Source organism: Malania oleifera, chromosome 2 (genome assembly GCF_029873635.1).
Source record: "Malania oleifera isolate guangnan ecotype guangnan chromosome 2, ASM2987363v1, whole genome shotgun sequence".
Classification (NCBI taxonomy): domain Eukaryota; kingdom Viridiplantae; phylum Streptophyta; class Magnoliopsida; order Santalales; family Ximeniaceae; genus Malania; species Malania oleifera.
This window is the reverse complement of record NC_080418.1, coordinates 24923870-24950443: the sequence shown is the minus strand read 5'-3', so window position 1 is coordinate 24950443 and position 26574 is coordinate 24923870. Positions and strand designations below refer to the sequence as shown.

The window sequence follows — 26574 nt, the reverse complement described above, 5'->3', positions numbered from 1 at the left end:
GAAAATTCTAGAATATACAAGTGTGCTTTGTGATCGTAGACCCTTAAAATTAAAAGGGAAGTTTTATAAGACGGCTATAAGACCAACTATGCTATATGGATTAGGATGTTGGGTGATGAAAAAATAGAAAATCCAAAATGTAAAAGTTTCCGAGATAAGAATGCTTAGGTGGATGAGTGGTATAACACTGAAAGATAAATTAAGGAATGAACATATTCGCGATAAATTAGGTGTAACTCCTATACAAGATAAGATAAGGGAGGGACGACTTAGATGGTTTGGGCACTTGCAACGTAGGCCACATAGTGTGCCAATGAGGAAGAGTGAGCAAGTTATTGTGGGGGCTAGTAGAAGGGGTAGGGGTAGACCTAAAATAACTTAGAATGAGATAGTGAATAAGGATTTAATGGTCCTAAATCTGTCAAAAGAAATGGTCCATGATTGCATAAATTGGCGGAAAATGATTCATATAGCCGACCCCACCTAGTGGGAATTAAGGCTTGGTTAAGTTGTTGTATTTTGTATGTGGTTTTTACTAGTTGCAAGGTGTGATTTAGAAAATTGTCTATGTCAAATAAGTTTATAAGAAAAAAAAAAAAATACAAATGTGTACTTCGCCTATGTAGCACAAATTCTTTGTACACATAGCCAATTCCAAGTCCGGATAAAGGAGTAGAGTTGTGTTAGGTAGCTGATAGCCAGCATAAAACATTGTCAGATCTTATTATCTTGAATTTTTACCAAATTCACCTAGGTCAAGAGAACATACCGGGTGAGTATAAAAGGGAAAGGGTTAATAAGTTAACACAAGAAATGAAGATTATATTAGCAACTTGGAATATAAGAACTCTTATGGAAAAAAGTATGGAAATAATGGAATAATGTTTAGAAGGAAAATTAACTTAATATGCCTTCAAGAGATGAAATGGGTAGGAGAGAAAGCTAGATATATTGAAAAATCAGGATTTAAACTTTGGTATACTAGTAAGAGAAACATAAAAACGGGGTGGTTATTATTGCAGACAAAGACCTAAAAGATGATGTAGTAGATGTTAGAAGAATAGGAGATAAAATCATTAAAATCAGGATAGCTTTAGTCCTGGAGATAGTGAACGTCATTAGTGTGTATGTTCCCTAAATAGGCTTAGAAGAAAATCTTAAAAGACAATTTTAGGAAGATATAGATAGTATTTTATAAGGGATACCAATGTCTGAAAAGACATTCATAGGAGCTGATTTGAATGGTCACCTTGGAAAGGATATTATATGATATAAGAGGATGCATGGAAGCCATGGATATGGAGGTAAAAATGAGCTCGATGATATAATCTTAGATTTTTCCATGTCTTATGATTTGGTTATATTGAATACTCACTTTATAAAAAGAGAAGAATACTTAATAACTTTCAAGAGTGGGTATAATAAAAGCGAAATAAATTTCTTCTTAGCTAAGAATGAGGACTGTCTATCTTGTAAGGTTGTAAAGTTATTCCAGGTGAAATTTTGGCAACACAAAGTCTTAGTATTATACGTATTAAAAAATGGAAGAGAAGGATTAGCATAAATCAACACGAGGACTAAATGGTGGAACTTGAAGGGAAATAATATTGTAAAATTTAAAGATAAAATGAACAAAGAGTGTGATTGGACATTAGGGGATAATGTTGATGAAATATTGTTTGATATAAAATGGCAAATTTTATCGTAAGGATAGCAAAAGAGATTTTAGGTAAGTCCAAAGGAAGATACTTAGGTAGTAAAGAAAGTTGGTGGTGGGAACAAGAAGTCCAAAAAGCCGTTAAGACAAAAATAAATTGGTATAAAATATGGCAAAATTGTAGAAATATAGAAAATCTTGAAAAATATAAAGTAACGAGAAAAAAAATGCAAAAACACTATTGGTGAAGCTAAACATAGGGCTTATGATACTTTATATACTAAACTAGATTCAAAAGAAGGAGAAAAAGTCATTTATAAACTTTCCAGAGTTAGAGAAAGAAAATGCTAAGATTTAGGTGATGTAAAATGTATGAAGGATGAGAATGATAATGTCTTAATTAGAGAAGATGTCATAAAAGAGAGGTGGAGGAGATACTTTGATGAGTTTTTTAATGAAAACAAAAATGAAATATTAAACTTGGAAGTGACAAATGAGGAGAAGACTAAAAATAAGAGATTTATTCACAAAATTAAAGTCCTTGAAGTTAAGATGACATTGAAAAAGATGAAAAGTGGGAAACTTATAGGACCAGATAAAATACCAATTGAAGTTTGTAAATGTTTAGGAGATAAAGGAATTATTTGGTTAACTAATCTATTCAACACTATTATAAAAACTTAGAAAATGCAAAAATAATGGAGGAAAAGTACATTAATACCTTTGTAAAAAAAACAAACGTGATATTCAAAACTATAATAACTATCATGGAGTATGCAAATGGATCCTAACCATACATGACCTTCGATTACATCTTCCAAATCACTAGACTAACAACCCATCCTTCTCCCCCAAAGGGAAATTTTAGTAAATAACTAAAGATAACACTTGGGCTAAGACGCTTGGTAATTTTTCTTGCATCTCCTTGTCTAGGAGCCTAGGTATCATATACATCCCCAAAATAAAGGACCTTGAATACTAGAATAAAGGAGCATATATTTAACAAGATTAAGTGAATGCCCAAAATTGTGGTCATTTCAGTGCCCATGAATGATAAATCATAGATCGAATTGTCCAATCGAAAAAATTGGGTGCTATGGAATTAAGATTATGAATCATATGATAAAATTATGGGAAAGGGTAATTGAACATAGAATAAGATTAGAAACGAAGATTTCAGAAAATCAATTTGGTTTTATCTGGCAGATCAACAACAGAAGCTATTTATCTTTTAAGAAGTTTAACGGAAAAGCTTAGGAAAAAAAGAGGGTCTTTTAAGAAGTTTAACGGAAAAGCTTAGGAGAAAGAAGAGGGACTTGCATATGGTTTTTATTGACCTAGAGAAAGCTTATGATAGAGTACCTATGAAAGTTCTTTGGTGGGTTTTAGAAAAGAAAGGAATTTGCAGTAGATATATAGAGGTCATTAAGGATATGTATAATAGAGTCGTGACTAGCGTTAGAACTATAGGAGGAGAATCTAGAGATTTTCCAATCATAATAAGTGTGCATCAATGTTTTACTTTGAGTCGTTATCTTTTTACTTTAGTAATTGATGAACTAACTAGGAATATTCAAAATTAGATCCATTGGTGTATGTTATTTGCAGATGATATTGTGTTGATTAATGATGGTAGGAGCGGAGTGGAATCTAAACTAGAACTTTGGATAGCCACATTAGAGTCTAAAGGGTTTAGGATAAGTAGAAATAAGACAAAATATATGAAATGTAATTTCAGTAATGCAAGGAGTAGCATTAAAGAGAAGATTAAACTTGATAATCAAGAGATTAATAGCACTGATAGATTTGGATATCTTGGATCTATTATGTAAATGGAAAGGGATTTTGAAGAAGTAGTATACATAGAATTAGAATAGGTTTGGTAAAATTGAGGAGTGCGTCCGGTGTGTTGTGTGATTGTAGAATACTCTTACAATTTAAAGCAAAGTTTTATAAGACGGCTATAAGGCCAATTATGCTTTATGGTTCAGAATGTTGGGTAACTAAAAAACAGCATGTACAAAAAATAAAAGTTGCTTAGATATGTTAAGGTAGATGAGTGATTTAACATTAAAAGATAAAGTAAGAAATGAGCATATACGTAATAATTTAGGCATAGAACCAGTTGAAAATAAAATAAGGAAGGGGTGGCTTAGATGGTTTGGGCATTTAAAACGCAGGCCTAGTCGAGTACCTGTGAGGAGGAGTGAGTTAGTTATTGTTTCTGGCATGAAAAAGGGTAGGGGTAGGCCTAAAATAACTTGGAATGAGGTAGTGAGGAAGGATTTGACAGCCCTTAATCTAATAGAGGAAAATACTTTTGATTAGGGGAATTGACGGAAAAGGATTCATGTACCTGGCCCCACCTAATGAGGCTTAAGGCTTCTTGTTGTAGGAATTACCCCATTACCATAAATTCCTAAAAAACTCTCATAAAATTATAGTTGACATCCCAACACCGCTGAAAGAAAGATCAAAGCAAAACCATCTAGTCCGGGAGCTTTCTCATCCATACCAAAGACGGCCTTTCTAATCTCCTCTTGGAGCACCCTCTTTTCTTGTTATGGTGATTCCTAGGCGTCACATTGGGCTGTGGGTGACTTTTTCTTGTGAGAGGGAATTCTAGAAGTTGAACTCTTCTATTAATTAAAGCGAGAAGAAGGTTAGCGTTAAAGGCATAGAATTTTGTTTGATGAAGATTCTTAGTTGGATTGATCAAAAAGAAGATTCTTTGTTAGAATGTGGGGGGTCTTGGCGATGCCAATACACATAGAACAATTTGGGAGATTATTTTGTGAGTTTCCTGGTATGTTGTGTTTTTACGAGAAATTAAAAGAGGTTGATAGGTGCCTTTTTAGGGGTTTGTGGTGGGTTTCTTCGCCATACGGTCCCTTTAGGCATGGGTTGAGATGCTTGTTTTGGGAAGAGCTTTTTTGGGTTTTTGGATTTTGCTCCCCCAGGATGCTAGGTGGTGATTTTAATGTTGTTAGGTTTCTAGTTGAGAAATTAGGAAGATCCTGGGTTACTTCAAGCATGAAGTGTTTTAATAGTTTTATTTGGGAGTGTGTTCTTTGGATTTCCTTTGGTTAATGCTGTGTTTATTGGTTGGTTGGAGATCATTCGACCTCTAGTCAATTAGATATTTTTTTTGTGTTGCACTGAGTGGGAGGATGGTTCTCCTAGTATTTCTCAAGAGATCTTTGTTAGGCACAGTTTCGGATTATTTTCCCCTATTTTTGAATTCTCCTAGTCTTATGGCGAAGCCCTCCATTCTAATTTGAAAATATGTGCTTTTCTTATTCTTCTTTTTTATCCTTTGTCGAAGATTCTTGGAGTAATAGCTTAAGTGAGGGTTGTGAAGGGAACAGACTTATGAAAAGCTTGAAAGGTCTCAATGTTGCTTTGAAAAGTTGGAATAAGGAAGCCTTTGGTGATGTTAGGATTAAGAAGACTAGTATTTTGATGGAAATAGAGAATATCGATCATTTGGAAGAGTTGGGTAACATTTTGGGGGACTGGGCTCCTAGGAAGGTTTCTCTTAAGAATGAGTTTGAGGCAAAAGATTAAATTTAAGTGGGCTAAGGTTGGGGATTGTAGTACTAGAGTTTTTTCAAAGATTGGCTCAAGGTTCATTAAAGATGTGATAGGGAATATCATTTCTAGTCCTTGGGTGGCCTTATAGGAAGCACCAATATTGACATGAGAGATGCATGCAACACGATATTCACATGGCGATACAATAATTTTTTAAAAAAAAATTAGGATGCAAGCCAGCATGGATACATTAATTAATTAATATAAAAATATATATTTAAGCACATTCTTCTTTTGGATGACAAATATTGTGGTAATTTTAATTTTAAATGGAATATAAGCATCATTCATGCACAATTACCAACTGCACATTTTACAAACAACACTTACGCAATCATTTAGTACATTCATATTATAGAATATTGGTCCAATAACCAAAAAACAACTCAAGGGCATGGCTCATCAATAAATTAAAAAACAGTGAAAAAAAAAAACAGAATAATAGAGTGGCAAACTGGCAATGGCATTAGGGAGGGGGAATTCTAGTGGCTGGGACGTCAGGCGGTACTTTACAAGGCTGGTGCACTGGTGCTAAGGCTCCAGAGTCCGACTACTCCAATGTCAAAGAACCTCTTGACTCTCATTCACCCACATTCTCATTTTTTTTTGGGGGGTTTGTTAACAGAATTAAAAGGGCCAATACAACACAGCGTTCTGCTGCAAGAAGTGTCATGGATCTGTCATTACCATGTGGGGAAGTGTCAGGAAGTGCTGGGAAGTGTCTCAACTGTGCCCATAAAAAATATTAAAATATTTTCTGGCGTGTGTCAGATACAGGATGGAGAGTGTCAGGCAGGTGTCGGTATCCAACACGTGTTGGACACCGACATTTCTGAAAGCTTCCAGTAGTGTTGGTGATTCCTAGGAAGCCTTTGTGGGAGGTAGCTATATATTTGATGCTTGTCTTTGTGGCTAATGAGGTTGTAGAGGATTTTAGGAGATATAAGAAGCCGGATTTAATTTTTAAGCTGGGTTTTGAGAAGGCCTATAATAGGTTTTTCTGGCACCTTTTGGAAGGCTCTTAGACAGGAAGGTTATGGGACTAGATGGGGCAGGGCTGGATTAGGGGTTGTCTTCTACATTTTTTGTTATTATTAATAATTTACCTAAGTCTTGGTTTTCAGACTCTATGTGTGAGGCAAGGGGATCCTTTATCTTCATTCTTGTTTATTTTGGTTGCTGATGGGTCTAGGAATTAGGATGATTGAGAGGGCTGTTGATATGGGTTTTGTCCAAGTTGTTGGTGGAGCCATAGGATTGTGTCTCATCTGCTGACAGTGGTTTGCTGATGATATGATCCTTTTCTTGTTGAGCTCTTTTTGCAATACACTTAGGTAGCTTTTGGGAGCATGGATTCTGAGGGCTTGGATTTGTATTTGTGTGGATTTAGATAAAATTCAATACAATTTTGTATTATTTTTATCCAAATCCGAAATCCAAATCTAAGCCTTGAAATTCAAACTCTCGAACTCAGGGTAACTCTTTTGAGTTAGTTCCAGGGCTTAAGATTAATTTAGGCAAGTATAGTCCCGCTGGTTTTATTTTGAGGCCTGAGGTGATTTTTAGGTTGGCTGCACTAGCAACGTACAACATTAATGTGGCCTTTGTCTTATATAGGAGTCCCTTCAGGTGGGGATCCCTAGGTTGCTAGGTTTTAGGATCCAGTGATTTGTAAGATGTCTAAATGTCTAGATGGGTGGAAGGGTACACTTTTCTCTTTAGGGGGTCGCATTACTTTAATTCAGGTATTTCTTTCTTCAATCCCTTTGTATTTTTCTTTTCATTGTTTAGATCTGGTGGTAATGGCTTGTGAACTTGAGAGGATTATGCGGGATTTTCTTTGATTAGGGGTGGCTGAGAAGAGGGATCATCTTATAAGCTAAGGATTGGTTGTTCCAAGTAAATTTGGTTTGTTGGTGAATGGGTGGGATGCCAATAATATAGCTAGAATTTCACTTGTTAGCCCATAGAAATTCATTTTGCAGGTTACTTCTTTGTTCTTTCCGTCTGCCAAATATAATGTGGGACATGCGTGTAGGGTTTGGGAGGGATATTTGGATTGTGGATGCTTGCTTTTCTGTTGTTTTTCATTCCATTTTCCTCCCCCTTTGAATTCCAATGTACTTATTTCGTCCTTTCTTGTTATGGATGGCTTTGAGGTTTTTTTGAATTTTCAGTTTCCTTGTAATTTTAATGGTAAGGAGGTTGAGTAACTTTCCCCTCTTGGGGTTGGATTTTTTTGTTATTATTATTGTGGGGGTGTTAGGCTCAGGTGTTTGGATAATTCTGGTGTTCTCTCTTGTAAATTGTTTAATGCTAGTGTAAAAAAGTCTTTTCATTCTTTTCCACCTGCAATTGTGGAGGTCTAAATCCTGTTGAAGGTAAAGACTTGTGTGAATTATCATCCTTAATAAGGTTAACACCAATGATTTATTGCAAGTTTGAAGACCATACATGGCCCTATCACCAGATATGGTTATTTGTCATGGTAGTAATGAGGATCATACTCAACTTATTCTTGCCCCCTAGCTTGGTGTTAATGGAACAAACTTTTTTGTTTGTTGGTAGAGTATTGGATGTGTGTTTATTCTTTGAAGGCTTTCTTGATGGTTCAATTTTAAAGGGTCTGGAAGGCCTAATATGTATGGATCTTGTCGTGGTATTCTATTTTTGCTGTATCAAGTCATTTGGTTTTGAGAGAGATGCCCGAATTTTTTTAAATTGTGGGTCTTTTGTGGATTTGATTTGGGATTGATCATGTTCTTAACGTCCATGAGGGTGTTCAGTGGAAGGTGTTTTGGCAATATGGATTTTGATGATATTCATGGCAATTGGTTGGCTCTTTTGAGCTCTTTGATTTCTTCATGTATAAGTTCTTTTTTGGATAGAAAAATATCATTAATCGATTAAGAATGTACATCCAGGAGAATATGACATCTCCTTAGCAAAGTCTGGAAAAATCCAGACAAAAAAAACATAGAAAAAATCCGAAAACTAAAAAGAACAAATAAAACCAGTGCAAACTATCAAATCCAACAAATAATGACAATCACACAGAATATCAGAAAAGCTCACCCCCTTAAAATTCCCCTGCCCACACCATAGAAAATCGAAATAATGTATCTTCTCCCAAACCAGCAATTATGATGACTTCTTCTATGAAAACATATGCGCATTACATTCCGTCCACAGCCCCCACATACTGCAAACAAAGCACATTTCCAGAGCACTGACCTTTCCTTTTTTCAGCCGCCAACCTATGAAACTGCCAAAAAGTTCACTGCCTGTGAAACCACCTAACATTTGCCTAAAAAACCAAATAACTTATTCCTTACCCTCCAAGCATAATCAGTGTATAAAAAGATGCGATGCAAATTCTGAACAATTAAAATGAAGTACAGAGACATCTGGAGAGAGCGCCTTCAAAGGTCTCCTGACCTGCAGCAAGTTATTGGTCTTAATTCTATCAAGTGCAACCAACCAAATAAAAGCCTTGATTTTAGAGGTGACTTTGGCCTTCCAAATGAATTGATAGAGAGGAAAAGAGGAATTAGATATAGTGAAAAAAATCACAACAAAATTTTCCGGAAGGATCCAAAGACCAAGACCGACTATCCTCCAAATAAAATTGACAGTTATTCAACAAGACTAGCAAAGTGGATAACTCTTATCAACTCTATCATTGAACGACCTACCAAATATTAGCCTTTTCTGCCTCTTCTATGCAATTTTGAGGATTTCACATCCTCTTTATTCATTTTCTTCTTCTTAATTTCTTTTTGTTGGATATTTTAAAACCAAAGGCTAAGGATAATGAGAGAAGCTAATTTAGAGACTGTAGAAGACTGAATTTTATTGAGCAACAAACTATCTATTTATATAGCATAATGAAAACTGAATTGTAGAGAAATTTGCTACATGTTGAGCATAACAACTAAGTGCCTAAAAATTAGCATGAAGAAATGCTTATAATCCTAAAGAATAGCAACAAATAAAACTTATTCAGCTCCTAATGAATAGCAACAAATAAAACTTATCCAGCCTTTAAAGAATAGCAACAAATAAAACTGATTTAGCTCCTAAAGAATAGCAACAAATAAAACTGATTCAACTTCATGAGTCACGCCAGTCAACATTTCTCCTTGACTCTAGAGCTGCATACACCAAGCTTTTGCCTCAAGAATTCATATCTAATCTTCGGAAATTCCTTTGTTAGAATATCAGCACTTTGATTTTCTTTTTTGCAGTAGATCAGCTGCACTTCTCCTTCCATTTGTACCTCTCTTAGAAGGTAAAATTTTATTTTGAAGTGTTTTGTTTTGCCATGGAACACTGGATTATTAGCAATTGAAATTGCAGCTTGGTTGTCCACAAATATTTGTGTGCCTTCTTGTTGTTCCATATGCAAATTTGTCATAAGTTTCCTAAGCCAAAGGGCTTGATTCATAGCAGCAGCAGCAGCTACATATTCTGCTTCTGCTGTGGATTGAGCTATGACTTTTTGCTTCTTAGAACACTATGAAAAAATTCTAGAACGAAAGCTAAAACAGTAACCTGAGGTGCTTCTCATATCATCATCACATCCAGCCCAATCACTATCACTATAACCATGGAGACTGAAGCTTTTAACTTGACTGAATCTTATTCCATAGTCAATTGTGCCCTTAACATATTTAAAAATTCTTTTCGCTGTTTGAAAATGAATTTCACTAGCACAGTGCATATACCTTGATAGCAAACTCACTGCATTCATGATATTTGGACTGGTTGCAGTTAAATGCATTAGGCAGCCTATTAGACTCCTATACAACCTTTCATCCACCTTTTTAGCTCCATCTTCTCTACAAAACTTCTCCTTTTGATTCATTGGAGTTGCAGTTGGCTTGCACTCTTCCATGTTGAATATTTTGAGGACTTCCTTTGCATATTTATGCTGGCATAGAAATATATCATTTTGCTTTTGACGTACCTACATACCAATGAAGAATGTCACCCTCCCAAGGTCTGTCATTTCAAAGACATCTTTCATTTCTTCTTTAAACTTGTCAATTAGCTCCTTGCTACTTCCTGTAACTTGTAGATCATCAACATGTTGTCAATAGTGTATTCCCAAGAGGAGAGGGGGGGGGGGGTGGAATTTGAATTGGGTATTAAAAAAAAATTTCTTTTGAAGTTAGTCGTGTTCAATTTTAAACCACAACTAGTATTACACAACCTAGGGTCTTTCTATACAAACACCAATACCACAAAAATAAATGTATGCAGATATTTGAAATAAATATAACAATCACAACAAATTTAATATAAGCATACGAGTGCGGAAATTAAATAGTGTAGGGAAAGAATAGAAGACACAATATTTTTATTGAGGTTAGGCCAATACTGCCTACATCCCTGCCTCAAGGCTCAGCTCAAGGATTCCACTATTTGCTCATTTTTTTGGGCAGAGCGGCGCCGTTTAAAATACTCCTTACGAGGCGGAGTCTCCTGGGCTCACTTACGGGCGAAGTCAAACCAGTTCTCCTTACGAAGCGGAGTCTCCTCAGTTCACTTACCAGGCGGAACCAAACCAAAATTCTCCTTACGAGGCGGAGTCTCCTTAGCTCACCTAACCGGGTTAGAGCCAAACCAGTACACCTTACAGACGGTGTATTCCTCTTCAGGCCACGCCTAAAATACAAAGATAATGAATTTTTTTATACAAACAAAATGTTTCTACAAAAGCAGACAAATTGAAGCTCTAAAACGCACTCTCAGATGATATGAAATAAGCTCAGTAGAGTAAGGGTATTTTTCTCAAGATGATTTTTTCAATCTTTGAATGTAATGTATATGATGAGTGATTCAAAGATTTAAACCCAAGTAAATTTCTCCAAAAATATTTTTCAATAAAAATGTAGGAGAACCTAGGGTTTTGCTTTCAAATAATTTTTACCCAAAGAGATGTATACATGGTTCGAAATCGCGGTCGCGGGTAACGTCGCGAAACGGTCGCGGGTGTCACGGGTCGCGGGAGACGCGAGTGTTACGTAACGGGAAGCGGGCGTAACGGTCGTGAATTTTTTTCACACATGCACAACCATGCCGAAATTAAAAAATAAGCATGAAATCCATTAATACATGATTTTTAATGAATTTTGCAGGCTTTCATTCACCCTACAAATGCTTTTTAATAGGCATTATGATTTTTATATTAATTTTAGTGCGCTGTTTACAAAAAAAAGCATATTTTTTTATAGTTTACATTAGTTTAATGAGTAAAAAGATGTAGAAATGTAAGAATCAATTAATTAAAGTCATAAAGTTACTAAAAATGAATCAATACTCAATAGACTTAATACTCAATAAGTCAATATACACATTACAGTGATTACACATACATGAATTTAAAAAGTGATTAATATCAAATATCAATAAATAGTTGAAAATACATGAATACAATATTACAAATTTATAACATAACACATGTCACCACCAAAAAGAATGACGTGGAGGGTCTTCATAATTTGCATCTGTATCTTGAGATTGGGATGGGAAATTATCTCCCCATCCTTGTGGAAATACATAGTTAAATGAACCCAAGTTTGCGTCATTTTGTTGTTGCTCTTGAAAATGTACTGGTGATGAAAATTCTCCTGAATAATGTCTATAAGTTGGGGCAGGGGCTGGCTCTGGGTAGTGTGTAGAAGAAGACTCACTAGATCCTGAGATTCCTGATCCACTGGGATAAAAATGTGAGTCACGAGATGCATAATGTGGATATGCTGGATGAGATCCATATGATTGTGATGATGAACCATCTAAACCAAAGTCGCCAAAACTACGAACCACACCATATGAATCTTCAGTAGAATCGCTAGGGTCACCACGAGCACTCCTTCTCCTGGGTTGTGAAGATTGGTTCCCTGGAGGAATACCCAAGTCATAATTTTCAGGTATGTCATGTAGTCCATAAGGATCAGAAGGATATATATCCCTTCCAAATGATGTCCCTGTATCATATCCATAATTATATTCTACACCGCCGCCTCCACCACCACCACTGCCACCCCCCCCCCAACCCCAGCTCCAGCACCACTATTACCATCATCATCACTTGGTGGGCTCAAACCAAGATTGTCATCACTTTGTGTGCGTTCAGGACTTGAACTTGATTCATCATGCGCGTTTATTGGTGGTTGATCACCTCCTTCTGTAGTACCACCAACCTCTTCATTTAACCAATTTGAATTGTCCTGACCGTCGAGTAGTGGTGTCTCTCTCTCCTCTAACCATTGACTTAAAGGATCATCTTCTTCGAAAATGTAGTCCAAATTGATAGGATTGAAACCCTCTTCAATTTCTCGTTGGCTTCTTCTCATTGTACGTCTTAACTTTAATCTCATGTTGTAATGTACGAAAACAAGTTTTTGTAGTCTCATGTACTTTAATCTATTTCTTGTTTTCGTATGGATGAGGCTAAAGGTGCTCCAATTACGCTCACAGTTCGAAGCTGATGTGGTCTGGCTAAGAACTCTAATTGCTATTCTTTGGAGCTCAGGAGCACACAAGCCATAATGAATCCACCATTCAGCTGCATGAATAATTAAAAAGAGTTTTATGTTAGTATAGCGTATTTCAAAAGTCAAATTTGAACACAAAGAGAGAAAACAGAGTAATTCTCTATTATTTAGCTATATAGCCATATTTACCAGGATTTGTTTGTTTTACTGCCCTTTGAGCCAACGGGGTTCCAAAAGTCTCCTGCCTATCTCGATATAGCAACAACTAAAAAAGGATGATTGTGAAATATAATTAATTAATTAGATATATTAATAATTATTCTTAAAAGTTTTATTAAATACTAGAACAATTCATTATTCAATTTAATGGAACCAATACTTACTTGATCAATAGCCCGAATTTGAGTATCTATATCGGGTACCAACTTGGTTATCACTTTTTTAACTCCATCCATGACTTCTCTAGCAACTTCAGGAGAGGGTGGGGCACCATAAAGAAATTGTGGGTTCAAAAAATACCCTACAATTAAATTTAGAAACATATTAATCAATAGTTTTCTAATGCAACTATGCATAATTTAAAAGTTAAAATAATAAGAAATTGTATTTGATTTACACTTACCAGCAGCGTGCAAATCTTGGTGCAACTGAAAACTCCACCGGTTGTCAATAATTTTCCAATAGTCTTTGTAAAACCGGCAATCCTTTTGAATGGCCAACTTCGCCCTATCAATTGCCTCGTATATGAAGCCCATGGTTGGTTTTTCATCACCATCAACCAATTTAAGAACTTTCACCAAGGGTTCTTGCACTTTAATTATATCAGAGGCCTTTTGCCAAAACTCTTTGCCTAAGATAATTTTCTTTGAATCATATGCTGGGCCTGATTTTGCCATTCCAAACCTTGAGTTTTTCCAAGCATCAGATGTAAACATTTCCCTTAGTGCTTGTTTATGCCTGACAATAGTCTCCAAAGCAATGAAATTTGTGGCAAATCGAGTGATGGCAGGGTGAAGTAACTCTCTATTATTTGTGAATTTCTTCATGAAATTCACTGTCCATGTGTGGTTGTAAATAAATGAGGTTATTGTTCTTGCATCTTCTAAGACCTTCTTCACGTTACTTTTCTTACCAATATCTTCAAGAATAAGGTCTATGCAATGAGCTGCACATGCTGTCCAATAGAGATTGGGCCTCTTCTGCATTAATAATTTTCCTCCTGCCTTCATTGCAGCTTCATTATCAGTCACTACTTGGACAACATTCTCCTCTCCAATTTCTTCAACCACCTCATCCATTAATCTGAAATGAAATTATAAATTCAATAATTACTACTATTTAATTAAAAACATGCAAGTCCATAATACTATTTGCATATACAATTAAAATTAGAAAATTACCTGAAATAATATTCAGCTGTTCTGCTTGGCACATCAGAGGCATCAACTGATTTATGAAACACGGTGCCTCTATCGCAATAAACTAAAAAGTTTATAATGTGTTTTCTAGTTGGTCCTGACCAACCATCACACATAAGTGTTACACCTCTTTCCTTCCAAATTCCAGCAAAAGAAGCTATATAATTTTTCATTTCTTGATACTCTTGCTCCAAATAAATTTCAGATATCTCATAGGGTGATGGACCCTTCACCCCCTTTCCAACCTCTGCAGCAATATCAAGCATAGGCTGCATAAATGGAGAGTCAGCTACATTCGCTGGAATCCGATTATAAATTAGGAATTTTCCAACCGCTTTTCCTAATTTACTTCTTAAACCTTTCAGTAACTTTGTGTTGAGTTTTGGTTGTTTCGCACTCTTGCTTCTTTCTAAAATAGGATCCATTGCCTTTAGTCTAGCTTCAGGGGCATCAGGATTGATCCATTGTCGTCCACTACCTCCAGCTTCTCGACCACTATAAGATCGAGCTCCTGCTCCATTGAAACCACTGGTAGCACCACTGCCAGAGCCACCTCCCTCTTCATAAATATTACCCCTTCCAGTTGTTCTTGCTCGAAATCTTTGTCTCTCTTCCCATTGTTGTTGTGATCGCATGCTTTCTTGTCGAGCAAATCTCATACTTTCTTCTTCCAAGTCTTCTTCATCGCTCAAATTCTCAAAATCTCCTCTAATTTGGGCTTCTGCTTCTTCTTGCCTTTTTTGTTTATCTCTTTTCTTCTCAGCATACTGTTGTAGATATTTCATCATTTGTTCTCTTACTTGTGTGGTCACATTTGAGCATCCAGCTACTTGACCCTTTTTATGTGCCAAGTGTTGTTTCAAGCGTGTAATGCCCCCTTTGATTATCTTCCCACATAACTTACACATAATAACATGTCTATTACCGTCTACCGCAGTACCAAAATGCCATCCAATATCTTCACTAGGTAAGTTTTCATTTCCTCTATCACGTGACATATTGATAGACTTAATTTGATGATCTCTACACAAAATATAAAGAAAATACAAAGTTACAACCTTCCTACAATGACAGGAATAATATAATTAGTAATTTAGTAAATATTAAATAATAAGTACTAAATAGTCCTAATTTTAAATACTTATTACGTAAAAATAAGTATAATATTTGATTAAAAATAATAAGTAATGTTTATTATTTTTATATTTAAATAAACAAAATTATAAAATATTAGATATTTTATTACAAAAAAAATATATTCCTTTATCTTTAAAAAGATATTTTCATTATTTTTTATAGCTTGATTTTATTTTCATTTATAACTATAAGAAATTAACAGGTGAAAAAGATTTTTGCTCTACTTTCATATACATCATAGCATCACAAATAGAGATCCATACATTACAAATTGACTATTTAATTTTTTAAACATTTTCTCAGTATATGGATTAAAATATTAGATATTTTATTACAAAAAAATATATTCCTTTATCTTTAAAAAGGTATTTTCATTATTTTTTTAACTTGATTTTATTTTTATTTATAACTATAAGAAATTAACATTGTAATTTTAAAGGTGGAAAAAACTTGCTCAACTTTTATATACATCACAACATCACTAATAGAGATCCATACAGTACAAATTTTCTATTTAATTTTTTAAGCATTTTCTCAATTTATGAATTAAAATAAAATTTTTCTACAAATTCCAGTAGTAAACTAGTAATTAGCAAAAATCTGAATTATTAATATATTAACTATTAGGTTAAAATGTTTTTTATTAAGTTATCAATTTTTACTTTATTTGATAACTGAAAAACAAAAAATAGATCATGTAACGATTTATTTTACCTAATTTTAAATTTAACGTCAAAATGATATTTTAAAACTTAAAAAATATTTATAAATAGGAAATATGTGATAAAACTAAATTTTCCTAATTACCTTTCAAAAAATATAAGACAATTAAAATATTTATAAATTAAGAAAATTTTATTTTACATAATTATTACTATTTTTTGATTTTTTACTCTATTAAATTACTCTTTTTTTAATTCAATTTAACAAACATAATTTACAACAAATTATAATTAAAAAAAAAACATAATAAAAAGTTTAAGATGTGGGAGATTTGTGATCTTTGAAAAGAAAAAAAAAACAAGAGCTGCATCTATAGGCAAGGCATAAGACTAGAAAAAAGTATTTTTTGTACTAATGTTGTATCTTGGAAGTCTGTAACCATAATACTATTAGTCTATTTCTAACGGTGTCAGCTTTCAAAAAATGTTAATGCGATACCATATAAATGAAATTGATATTGTATATGAATATAATAATTTACAACAAAAAAAATGCTGTTAGGGGAAATAATTATGCAAAATGTTGTTTTACTCACAAATATAAAATAGCATAGAAATAGAACATGAGAAATTGTCCACTCCATATTTTTGGAATGCCATGTCATAGTCATTTATTTTAAAATAATATATATTTTATATGCAATGAAACCAAAAGGAAAGAAAGAATACGTAAAGAATGAATAAAAGTATGTTAATCAAAACAGAATATGACATGCTTAAATTGTTTAGGAACCAATTTGCATATTAAATGAATCTGAAATTTTAAAGCTTTTTACTCTATTAAATTACTCTTTTTTTTTTAATTCAATTTAACAAACATTACTTACAATAAATTATAATTAAAAACAAAAACATAATAAAATATTTAAGATGTGGTTGTGGGTGTTGAGTGTTACTGAAATAAAGCTTATCTCATACGTGAGATGAGCAGAGGGCAGAGAGTCTGAGACTCTGAGTGAGACCGAGAGAGGGGAGGCGACTCGAAGGATGGAGGAGCCTCGAAGCCTCGAAGCTTCGTGCGACGACTGGCGGAGGGCTGGCTGGTGGCTGCGAGTGCGACGACGCCGACGACTGGTAGAGGGCTGGCTGGTGGCGGCGAGTGCGACGACTGGCGGTGGCGGATGAAGCTGCCTTCGGCCACTCTCAAGCTTCGAAGAACTTTGTTAGGTTCAGGATTCAGGAAACGAAGGCTGCGAAGATGAGTAACTCAGGCTTCGAAGGAGTGAAGGCGTGAAGCCTTCTTATAGCTTCAGTGGCTCGGCCAACAAAACTGCAAGTAAGTATTTTTGTTCTTTGAATGTTAGATTTAGGTAGATTGAATGGTAGATGGGTGCTTGGGACTCGGGAAAGGGGGAAAGGAACGCTGCGCAGCAGAAAGCAGATTCTGCAAGTTGTCGGTATGTAACGGTCCGTAACGGACTGTTACGGAGTGTAACGTAGGGGTAACGGCTGTTACGGACCGTTACGGAGACGTAACGGCCGTTACGGCTGTGAATTTTTTTCGAACCGCATTATCGGCCCGGATCGGTTTCGGAGCCCTTGATTTACGTTACGTATCGGCCGTTACGTTACGTAACGGCCGTTATTTAAAACCATTCATGTATATGATCTTTGATAAAAAATTAAGTGCTCAATAAAAACTTTCAAAGATCTTAAAATCCCAAATGCTTTATTCAAAAATGTTTGATCAAGAAAGGTAGGGTTTTTGCTCAAAAGGATTTTTGCAATAAAAGCACAATGAGCTTTTGAATCTTGCAATGGATGTGCAAAGATTCACAAGCTATAACAAGTTTTCCCAAAAATATTTATTAAGAAAATATATGGGAGAAACTTTAAACTTACTTTCAAAAATGATTTTCAAACTAAAAGTTTAAGAGTGAGTAAGTGCTTTTGATGATAAACAAAATGCTCAAACAAAATAAATGCTCTCTTTCAAAAAGATTTTTCAAAAGAATAAGAGAGTAAAATCAAGCACAAAAATTTTTGGAGGATTTTCTATATAAGCATTGTTTAAAGAATGAGTTATCAGGGGTTATTTATAGACAACTCCCAAAATATGACTTTTAGGAACACAAAGGGTATTTTTAAAAATGTTTAATAAAAAATTAAGGGTGTTTTAGCACTGAAATTTTAAGCAACCCGAGAGGGTCGGTCGACTAGCCTAAGCTAAAAATTCAAATTTCTTAGGGGCTCGATCGGCTGAGGAAGGGACTGGTCGGCTGACCTTGGGCGATTTCCCAACCCTTCGATACTCGGTCAGCTGTCCTGATGACCAATTGGTTGGGCTCTAATGGTCGGTCGACTGAGACAAAAAAATGCCTAAGATGGTCGGTCGACTCAGCTTTGTAATTCTTTGATTTTTAGCTGAAGGCATGGTCGGTCGTATGGGGGTTATATAACGTGAACTGTTTGGTCTACCGAGGTCAGTGAACACCTTTGTTTTTGCCCAGAATTTGACCCTAAAGTTATTCCAAAAACCCTTGTATGATTTTAGCTTTTATGAAAAAGATTTTTGATTAAAGTTTAGGTGCCCTAAGGTTTGTCTACGGTCTATGTTTGAGCTTAGCATCATATCATATGGAGCATGCATTATTATAGATAGATCTAAATGCAATTACAAATAAAAATATACGTGTTCTTCCTCTCTTGCCCTTCATTTTTCATGGAATACACCAGGAGTATGAGCTTTTTAAGTCCTTCATTGGCTTCCATGTTCAGTCCCCTTATGTGTGTGTTGAAATATAAACCTGTTCACATGCTAAGTACATACATAAGAAACAAGTGGTTTGTCATAATCAAAACGGGATCGGACTCAAAGAGTCAACACAACATACAGAGATACCACGAGTATTGCATCATCAATCTTCTTGATATATAAAGTAGATTCACTCAAACTTTTTTCAAAGCCTAAGTTCACTACGTGTGCATCAATTCTGCTATATCAGGACCTTGGTGCATGTTTAAACCATACGGGGCTTTTTTCAGTCGATATACTTTCTCCTCATGTCCTTGATAAACAAACCCTTCAGGTTGCTCCACAAAGATTTCTTCCTCCAAGTATCCATTCAAAAAGGCCGACTTAACATCCGTTTGGTGTATAACCTAGCCTTTTTGTGCAGCAAGAACAGCAACATCCTTATGGTATCCAACCTGGCAGCTGGGGCAAAAGTTTCATAAAATCCATTGACAACAAGTCTTGCCTTGTACTTGTTTACAAAACCATCAGGATTGAGCTTGGTCCTGTAAACCCACTTGACTCCTATAGCTTTCTTGTGTTTAGGTCTGTCTACCAACTCCCATATCTTGTTCTTTTCAATCATCTTTAGCTCCTCCCTCATTGTAGCTATCCACTTCTGATCAGTTGCCGCCTCTTCATACCCTGCAAGCTCCATTACAACAACATTACACCTCTGATAAATGTTAGAGAGTGATCTGGTTCCTCTAACAGGTTCATTATCCATATCATCATTCTCCTCCTGAACCTCAAGCTTCTTGTCATTCTCCCAACTCTAGTTATCTAACTCAAGGAATTGAACATCCCTGCTGACAATTACTTTGTTGATTTGGGGTATGTAGATCTTGTTGGCCTTTGAAATTGAGCTATAGCCTACAAAAATCCCAGATTCTGCTTTTTTGACCAATTTGTCTCTCTTAACTTGAGGGATGTAAGAGAAACATAGGCAACCAAATGTCTTCAGATTAAGCAACTTTGGTTTATAGCCATACCATGCTTCAAATGGAGTCTTTTTCAGCAAAGCTTTTGTTGGCAATCTATTTAACAGAAAAACTGCTGTATTTATAGCCTTGGCCCAAAATTTCTTTGACGATCCTTCGTCATGAAGCAAGCACCTTGTCATCTCCATAATTGTCCGGTTTTTCCTCTCCACAACACCATTCTATTGAGGAGTGTAAGGTGCTATCAACTAATGTTCGATGCCTGCATCTTCACAAAACTTGTTAAATTTTTTAGAGGTATATTCAGTTGATTACCTGCTTTTTGCTTCTACTTTGAGTTTCAACCCAAGCTTTAAACTTCCAGAAGATGTCAGCAACCTTAGATTTAAGCTTCATAAAATAAATCCAGCACATTCTAGAGTAATCATCAATGAAAGCAATAATACTTACTACCATTCAATGATGGTATTTTCATTGGTCCTCCCACATCTATGTGTATTAATTGTAGCCTCTTTGTAGCCCTCCAGGCCTTGTTTTGTTGAAAAGGAAGCCTAGTTTGCTTCCCACATTGACAGGTAGCACATTTAGGAGGCACCTCCTCTAATTTAGGCAAGTCTTTCACCAGATTGTTCTTCTTCATGAAAAGTAGAGCGGCATGATGAAAATGTCCCAATCTCTTGTGCCAAAGCACTATATTGCTATCTACTTTGTGTACAGCGGCCTGCTCCTCTTTCATCAAATCCAAGGCGAAGCTTTTGCCTTTAATTTGAACTTTGAATATCTCTATGCCTTTTGTATCTTTAACCATACAGTTTTTGTCTTCAAACAACACCTTATAACCTTTCTCCAACAACTGAGTAACACTCAAAAGGTTTTGATTAATATCAGGAACATATAAAACATCATAAATTAATTTCAGACCTGGGTGGCCTTAAATCGCTACTGTTCCTTTGCCTTTTACTACAATATGTGCTCCATTTCCAATTCTAACTTTAGAAATAGCAGTCTTGTCAAACTCTCTGAAGAGCTCTCAATCATAAGTCATGTGATTTGTACAACCACTATCTATAAGCCAGCTTTCTGTGGAGTTGTTGGTGGCAAAGCATGATACCACAAACAACTGCTCCTCTTGAGGTTGATCCTCAGCAACTTTGGCTTCTCCTTGTTACTATTGAGTCTTGCATATCCTTTCCATGTGCCCTAACTGACCACACTTGTGACATCTTGCATCTGGCCTCGACCAACACTTATTCTGTGGATGATTGGTTTGTTTTTTTTTTTTTTTTTGCAGGAGCAGGGTGGAAAGACTTGAGTGTTGCTGCTTCGGCTAGTTACTTGCATAACCTCCAGGCTTGTTGTTTTTGTTTTGTTTTGTTTTTGTTTTTGCCACCATTGTTGTTCTGTGATTTGGCTTGGAAAGCACCCTCCACAGATCCTTCTTGCCTCATAAGCCTCCCTTGTTCTTGTGCTTGCAATGCGTTCAACAATTTTGCCAAGGTAATGCTTGGCATATCTTTTGAGTTTTCCAAAGATGGAATTGTAGCCTCAAACTTTTCAGGAATTATGACTAGGACCTTTTGAACAATTCTAAAATAAGAAAAATCAGTACCAAGAAGTCTTACTTTGTTGACAATGCCAAGAAGTCTGTCAGAATATTCCTTGATTGTTTCTGATTCTTTCATCTTCTGCGTCTCAAATTCCCGGATCAAATTCAACACTTGCATCCCTTTGAACCTTTCATTTCCTTCTTATTCTTGCTTCAAAAAATCCCAAATTTCCTTGGCTGTTTTCAGTGTCATTATTATGGTAAAAATGGTGGATGAGACTGCTGCAAACAAGGTTGCTCTTGCTTTTGATTTTCTTTGCTTCATCTCCTTTTGATTTTTGATTTGTGGAAGAGTTGGATTGTTTGTCAAGGGTGGAACTTCATATACTTGTTTAGTAGCTTCCATAGATCATTAGCTGAAAAGATAGGCTTCCATTCTAACAGCTCACATCTGATAATTTGTTCCATCAAACACTGGTGGTGCAATTGCAGTGAATGAATTTTCTGAATTCATTCTGAATAGGTAGTGTTTAGGAATTGTGTTTGATCTCTCTCAATCTCACAGGTCCCTCAAGATTATAGTTCTGATACCAATATGTTGGATATTTTAAAACCAAAGGCTAAGGATAATAAAAGAAGCTGATTTAAAGAATGCAGAAGACTGAATTTTATTGAGCAACAAACTATCTATTTATACAGCATAATGAAAACCGAATTGCAGAAAAATCTGCTACTTGTTGAGCCTAACAGCTAAGTGCCTAAAAATTAGCATGAAGAAATGGTTATAATCCTAAAGAATAGTAACAAATAAAACTTATTCAGCTCCTAAAGAATAACAACAAATAAAACTGATTCAAATTCACGAGTCACACCAGTCAACACTTTTTCTACGTCCCTCAGTCCCATCTGCAAAAATGAACTCTATGGTGTTTCCATACAAATATGCAATCTTTGGGAATGTGATTGGATCTACTTGATAATTTTTTATCGCTCCACATTCTTTTGTTCATTCTGTGGTGGCCCAAAATTCTGGTTGAAATCCATTATCTGTGGTAAAGCTAATTCAAAACTTTTTTGTTATTGATTTATTGGAATGTTAACTGGAAGCATCTAGACATTTCTTTCCGGCTGTGTGAGCATTTTCTGTATGCATCATTCAAATGTGGAGTGATATTTTTTATATTTTGTTCTCATTGTTCTCAAGCGTTTTTTTTTTTTTTCTTTTCTGTGTTTCAGCATCAGTTGTTCGCAAAAGGAGGAGATTTGATTTTCTCTCAGGTAATCCTTAACTTCCTCTGACATTGCACTCTCATTTATTTTGACATTTTAGAACTTCACTGCATGCCACTTCCATTATTTTCACGTTTTCCTAGTATTTTTACTTTATTTTTTTGTTTATGCTTATAGATTTTGTTCCTGAGAAAATAAAAGCTGAGGACGCCTTGGCAGAGAGGAAGAAAGCTGAGACATGATCAGGCCAGGACCTTTATGTGCGGTTGCTACTTGAAAAACAATCTTCTGCAGGCTAGTTCGGGTAGATTTTTGTCTAGGCTTTCTTTGTCTGTATTCTCTATTTCCGCTGTAGAATGGACCTGCTTTGTAATTTTATAGTTAGATACAAGTATATTGGCTCATGTTTTTCCCTGCAATTTGTTGTTTGTACATGTTTATTTGACAAAATGGAAATTGCTTCTCAAGTACTTCCTCTAGCGAGGCTGCTCTCAATAGGTTTTTCTCCACCCTTACCCCTAAAAAGAAACACAAGGAAAACCCAAACTATCAAAATGGAAGCCCCAGAGTCTGCCCATAAATTAGCAGAATGCTCTCATGCAGATACCAATTTGTTCTGTAATGTATTGTTTTCTTTGTTTGTTTACTTAGTTATTTTTTTTTTTTCAAGTTTAAACATTGTTGTGCTTTTTAAAAATTGATGGTGTGTCATGTGTGCTTGGTGAGTAATCAGCTATTACACTGGTTACAGCCAAATTGAATTTTTATCATTTGAAAAACTTCACGTTCTTTCAAAGTTATATTACATTTCACAAATCATTAGTGACATGAGGTAAGAATGACAAACTAGAGCCTTTTGGGTGATCTGGGAAACAGATGCAGATAATTTAGTCAGTTTTTGTTTGTTTTAGCTGTGTTTTCTTAAAAATAGAATGATTAAAGTACAGGAATTTGAAGGTACAAAAGGAAGAAAGAAAGTCATCTAGAACAAACGGCAATGTGAAAAAATTATACTGCTCAATTCTTCTTCATTCCATATTTATACAAAAAGGCCAAACTTTAAGTCCCACTAGGTGGGGTTAGGTAAATAAATCATTTTTCGTTAATTTATATAATAATGGATCATTTCTTTTGATCAAATTAGTGCTATTAAATTTTTATTCATTATTTCATTTCAAGTCATTTTAAATCTATCCATATTCTTTCTACTATCCCAAGTAACTAATTTATTCTTCCTCACAGATGCACTTTGTGATCTATGTTGCAAGTATCCAAACCATCTGAGTCATTCCTTCGTGATCTTATCTTCTATATGAGCTATACCTCACTTATCGTTCACTCCTTAATTTATCTTTGGTGTTATACCACTCATCCATACTCATCTTGGTTACTTTTATATTTTGGATATTCTATTTCTTCGTCGCTTAACATTCTAATCCATATAACATATATGGTCTTACTTCCCTTTTGATTTAAGAGTATTCTATGATCACAAAGCACACTTGAAGCGCTTCTCCATTTTACCCAACCTCTTTAACTCTATGTATCACATTATCTTCATTTTCTCTTTCAGCTTGCGTAATAGATCTAAGACATTGAAATCTACAAGTGCTATTTATTTTTTCATCAAGTTTAACTTTGTCTCTAATATTCCTTCTACCATTATTGAAATTACATTTCATATATTCTGTCTTATCTGTACTTATCCTAAAGCCTCTAGATTCCAAAGTTTTTCTCCATAATTCTAACTCTGCCCCTAGTTTCATCAATCAATACAATATCATCTGTAAACTATGTAATCTCATTTTGAATGTTCTTTGTTAGTTGATCCATCACTAATACAAAAAAGATAAGGGCTTAAAGTAGTTCCTTGATAAACACCTAAGGTGATTGGAAATTCTCTATTTTCTCTATTTATAATCTTTACACTAGTCATTACTCCATCGTACACATCCTTAATGACATCAATATACATACCACATATACCCTTTTTTTTTTTTTTTTTTTCTAAAACCCACTATAGAACTTCCCTAGGTCTTATCATATATTTTCTCCAAGTCAATAAATACCATATGCAAGTCTCTCTTCTTTTTCTCTAAATTTTTCATCGATCTTCTTAAAAGATATATAACTTCTATGGTAGATCTAAAAGGTATAAAACCAAATTGATTTTATAAGACCTTCATTTCTAGTCTTAATCTTTGTTCAACTACCGTTTCTCATAGTTTCATCGTATGACTCATAAGTTTAATTCCATGATAGTTATTACAAATTTGAATATCTCATTTATTTTTGTATATAGGTATTGAAGTGTTTTTCTTCCATTCATCTGACATTTTCTTTTTATAATTGTGTTAAATAAATTAGTTAACCATATAATTCTGTTATCACCTAAGCATTTCCAAACTTCAATTGAGATGTTATCCGATCCTATATCTTGTACATTTTTTCATCTTTTTTAGTGCAAACTTAACTTCATTAATTCTAATTTTACAAATAAATCTCATATTTTTAGTCGTTTTCTCATTTGTCAATTCTAAGTTTAAACCTTCTATTTGATTTTCATTAAATAACTTACTCAAGTAACTTCACCATCTATGTTTTATGTCTTCATCCTTAACCAAGACAATGTCATCTTAACTTTTTATATATTTTACATTTCCTAAGTTCTTACTCTTCCTTTCTCTAATTTTAGTAAGTTTAAATATATCTCTTTCTCTTTATTTTGTATCTACTCTATCATACAAACAATTAAATGATTTGTGCTTAACTTCACTAATGACTTTTTTTTTGCATCTTTTCTCGTCCCTTTATACTTTTCAAAGTTATCAATGTTTCTACATTTTTGCCATGTTTTATATCAAATTCTTTTTGTCTTTACGACTTTTTGGACATCTTTATCCCACCACCAACTTTCTTTACTATTCGAGAATCTTCCCTCTGATTTACCTAAAATCTCTTTTGCTATTCTTTTAATAGAGCTAACTAATCTACTCTAAAGAGCATTTGTATCTATCCCATCCTCTATAGTTCAATCCCCATATTTGATCATTTTATCTTTAAATTTTATAATATTTTCTTCCTTTAGGTTCCACCACCTAGTTATCTTATATTGGTGTATTTTATCATTTTTCTTCCATTTTTTAATACATATATCTAACACTATTTTGTATGGTTAGACTTTCATCCGGAATAACTTTACAATCCTTGTATGATAAATGATCTACCCTCTTAGTTAAAAAAGAAAGAAAATCTATTTGACTTATATTTTATCCACTTTTAAAGGTTATTAAGTGTTTTTCTTTCTTCTTAAAGCAAGTATTCATTATAATAAAATCATGTGACAAAGCGACGTCTAATATCATCTCCCTAAGCTCATTTTTGTCTCCATATCCATATTTTCTATGTATCCTCTCATAACCTTTATTATCCCTTCCAATGTGTTCATTCAGATATCCTTTTATGAATATTTTCTCAGTCCCTGTTATGCCTTATATAATACTATCCATATCTTCCCAAATTTGTCTCTTAAATTTTCTAGTGAGCCTACTTAAGGAGCATAAACACTAATGATATTTATTATCTCTTGGCCTAATACCATCTTGATTTTTATAATTCTATCCCCTACTATGTTTACATCAACAACTATCTTTTAAGTTTTTGTTTATAATAATTCTTACTCTATTCTTATATTTTTCTTTTTCAGTGTTCCAAAGTTTAAATCCTGATTTATCAATTTCTCTAGCTTTCTCCCCCACCCACTTAGTTTCTTGAAGACAAATTATATTAATTTTTCTTTTAATCATTGTGTCCACAATTTCCACACTTTTACCTATGTGTGTCCTTATATTCCAAGTTACTAATCTAATCCTAGTTTCCTGAACGATCTTCTTTATCTGTCCACGTCCAAAATAATATAGGAAGTCTCGCATATTTGACACCGTACTTGGGCGCCGACACGACACATTGCTTCGGGGCGACGACCTAGCCCGCCCTCACCCACTTTTCACTATACTCAGGTGGTACAAGTGTAACTTGTTGGTTATAGGGGACGCCCACTGCAAATATTCAGGTAAGGATTCATATCATAGTG

At 34.7% G+C, this 26574-nt stretch overlaps 1 protein-coding gene across 1 annotated transcript in view; it reads left to right on the top strand.

Moving 5' to 3' along the window:
* Positions 1-22948, top strand: part of LOC131147607 (DNA polymerase II subunit B3-1-like) — a 37576-nt gene extending 14628 nt beyond the window's left edge. The window contains exons 3-4 of the mRNA XM_058097107.1: positions 22488-22529; positions 22659-22948. Coding sequence (XP_057953090.1) covers positions 22488-22529; positions 22659-22723 — 107 coding nt within the window. The 3' untranslated portion in view covers positions 22724-22948. The remainder of the gene's footprint in view (positions 1-22487; positions 22530-22658) is intronic.
* Positions 22949-26574: the final 3626 nt, after the last annotated feature.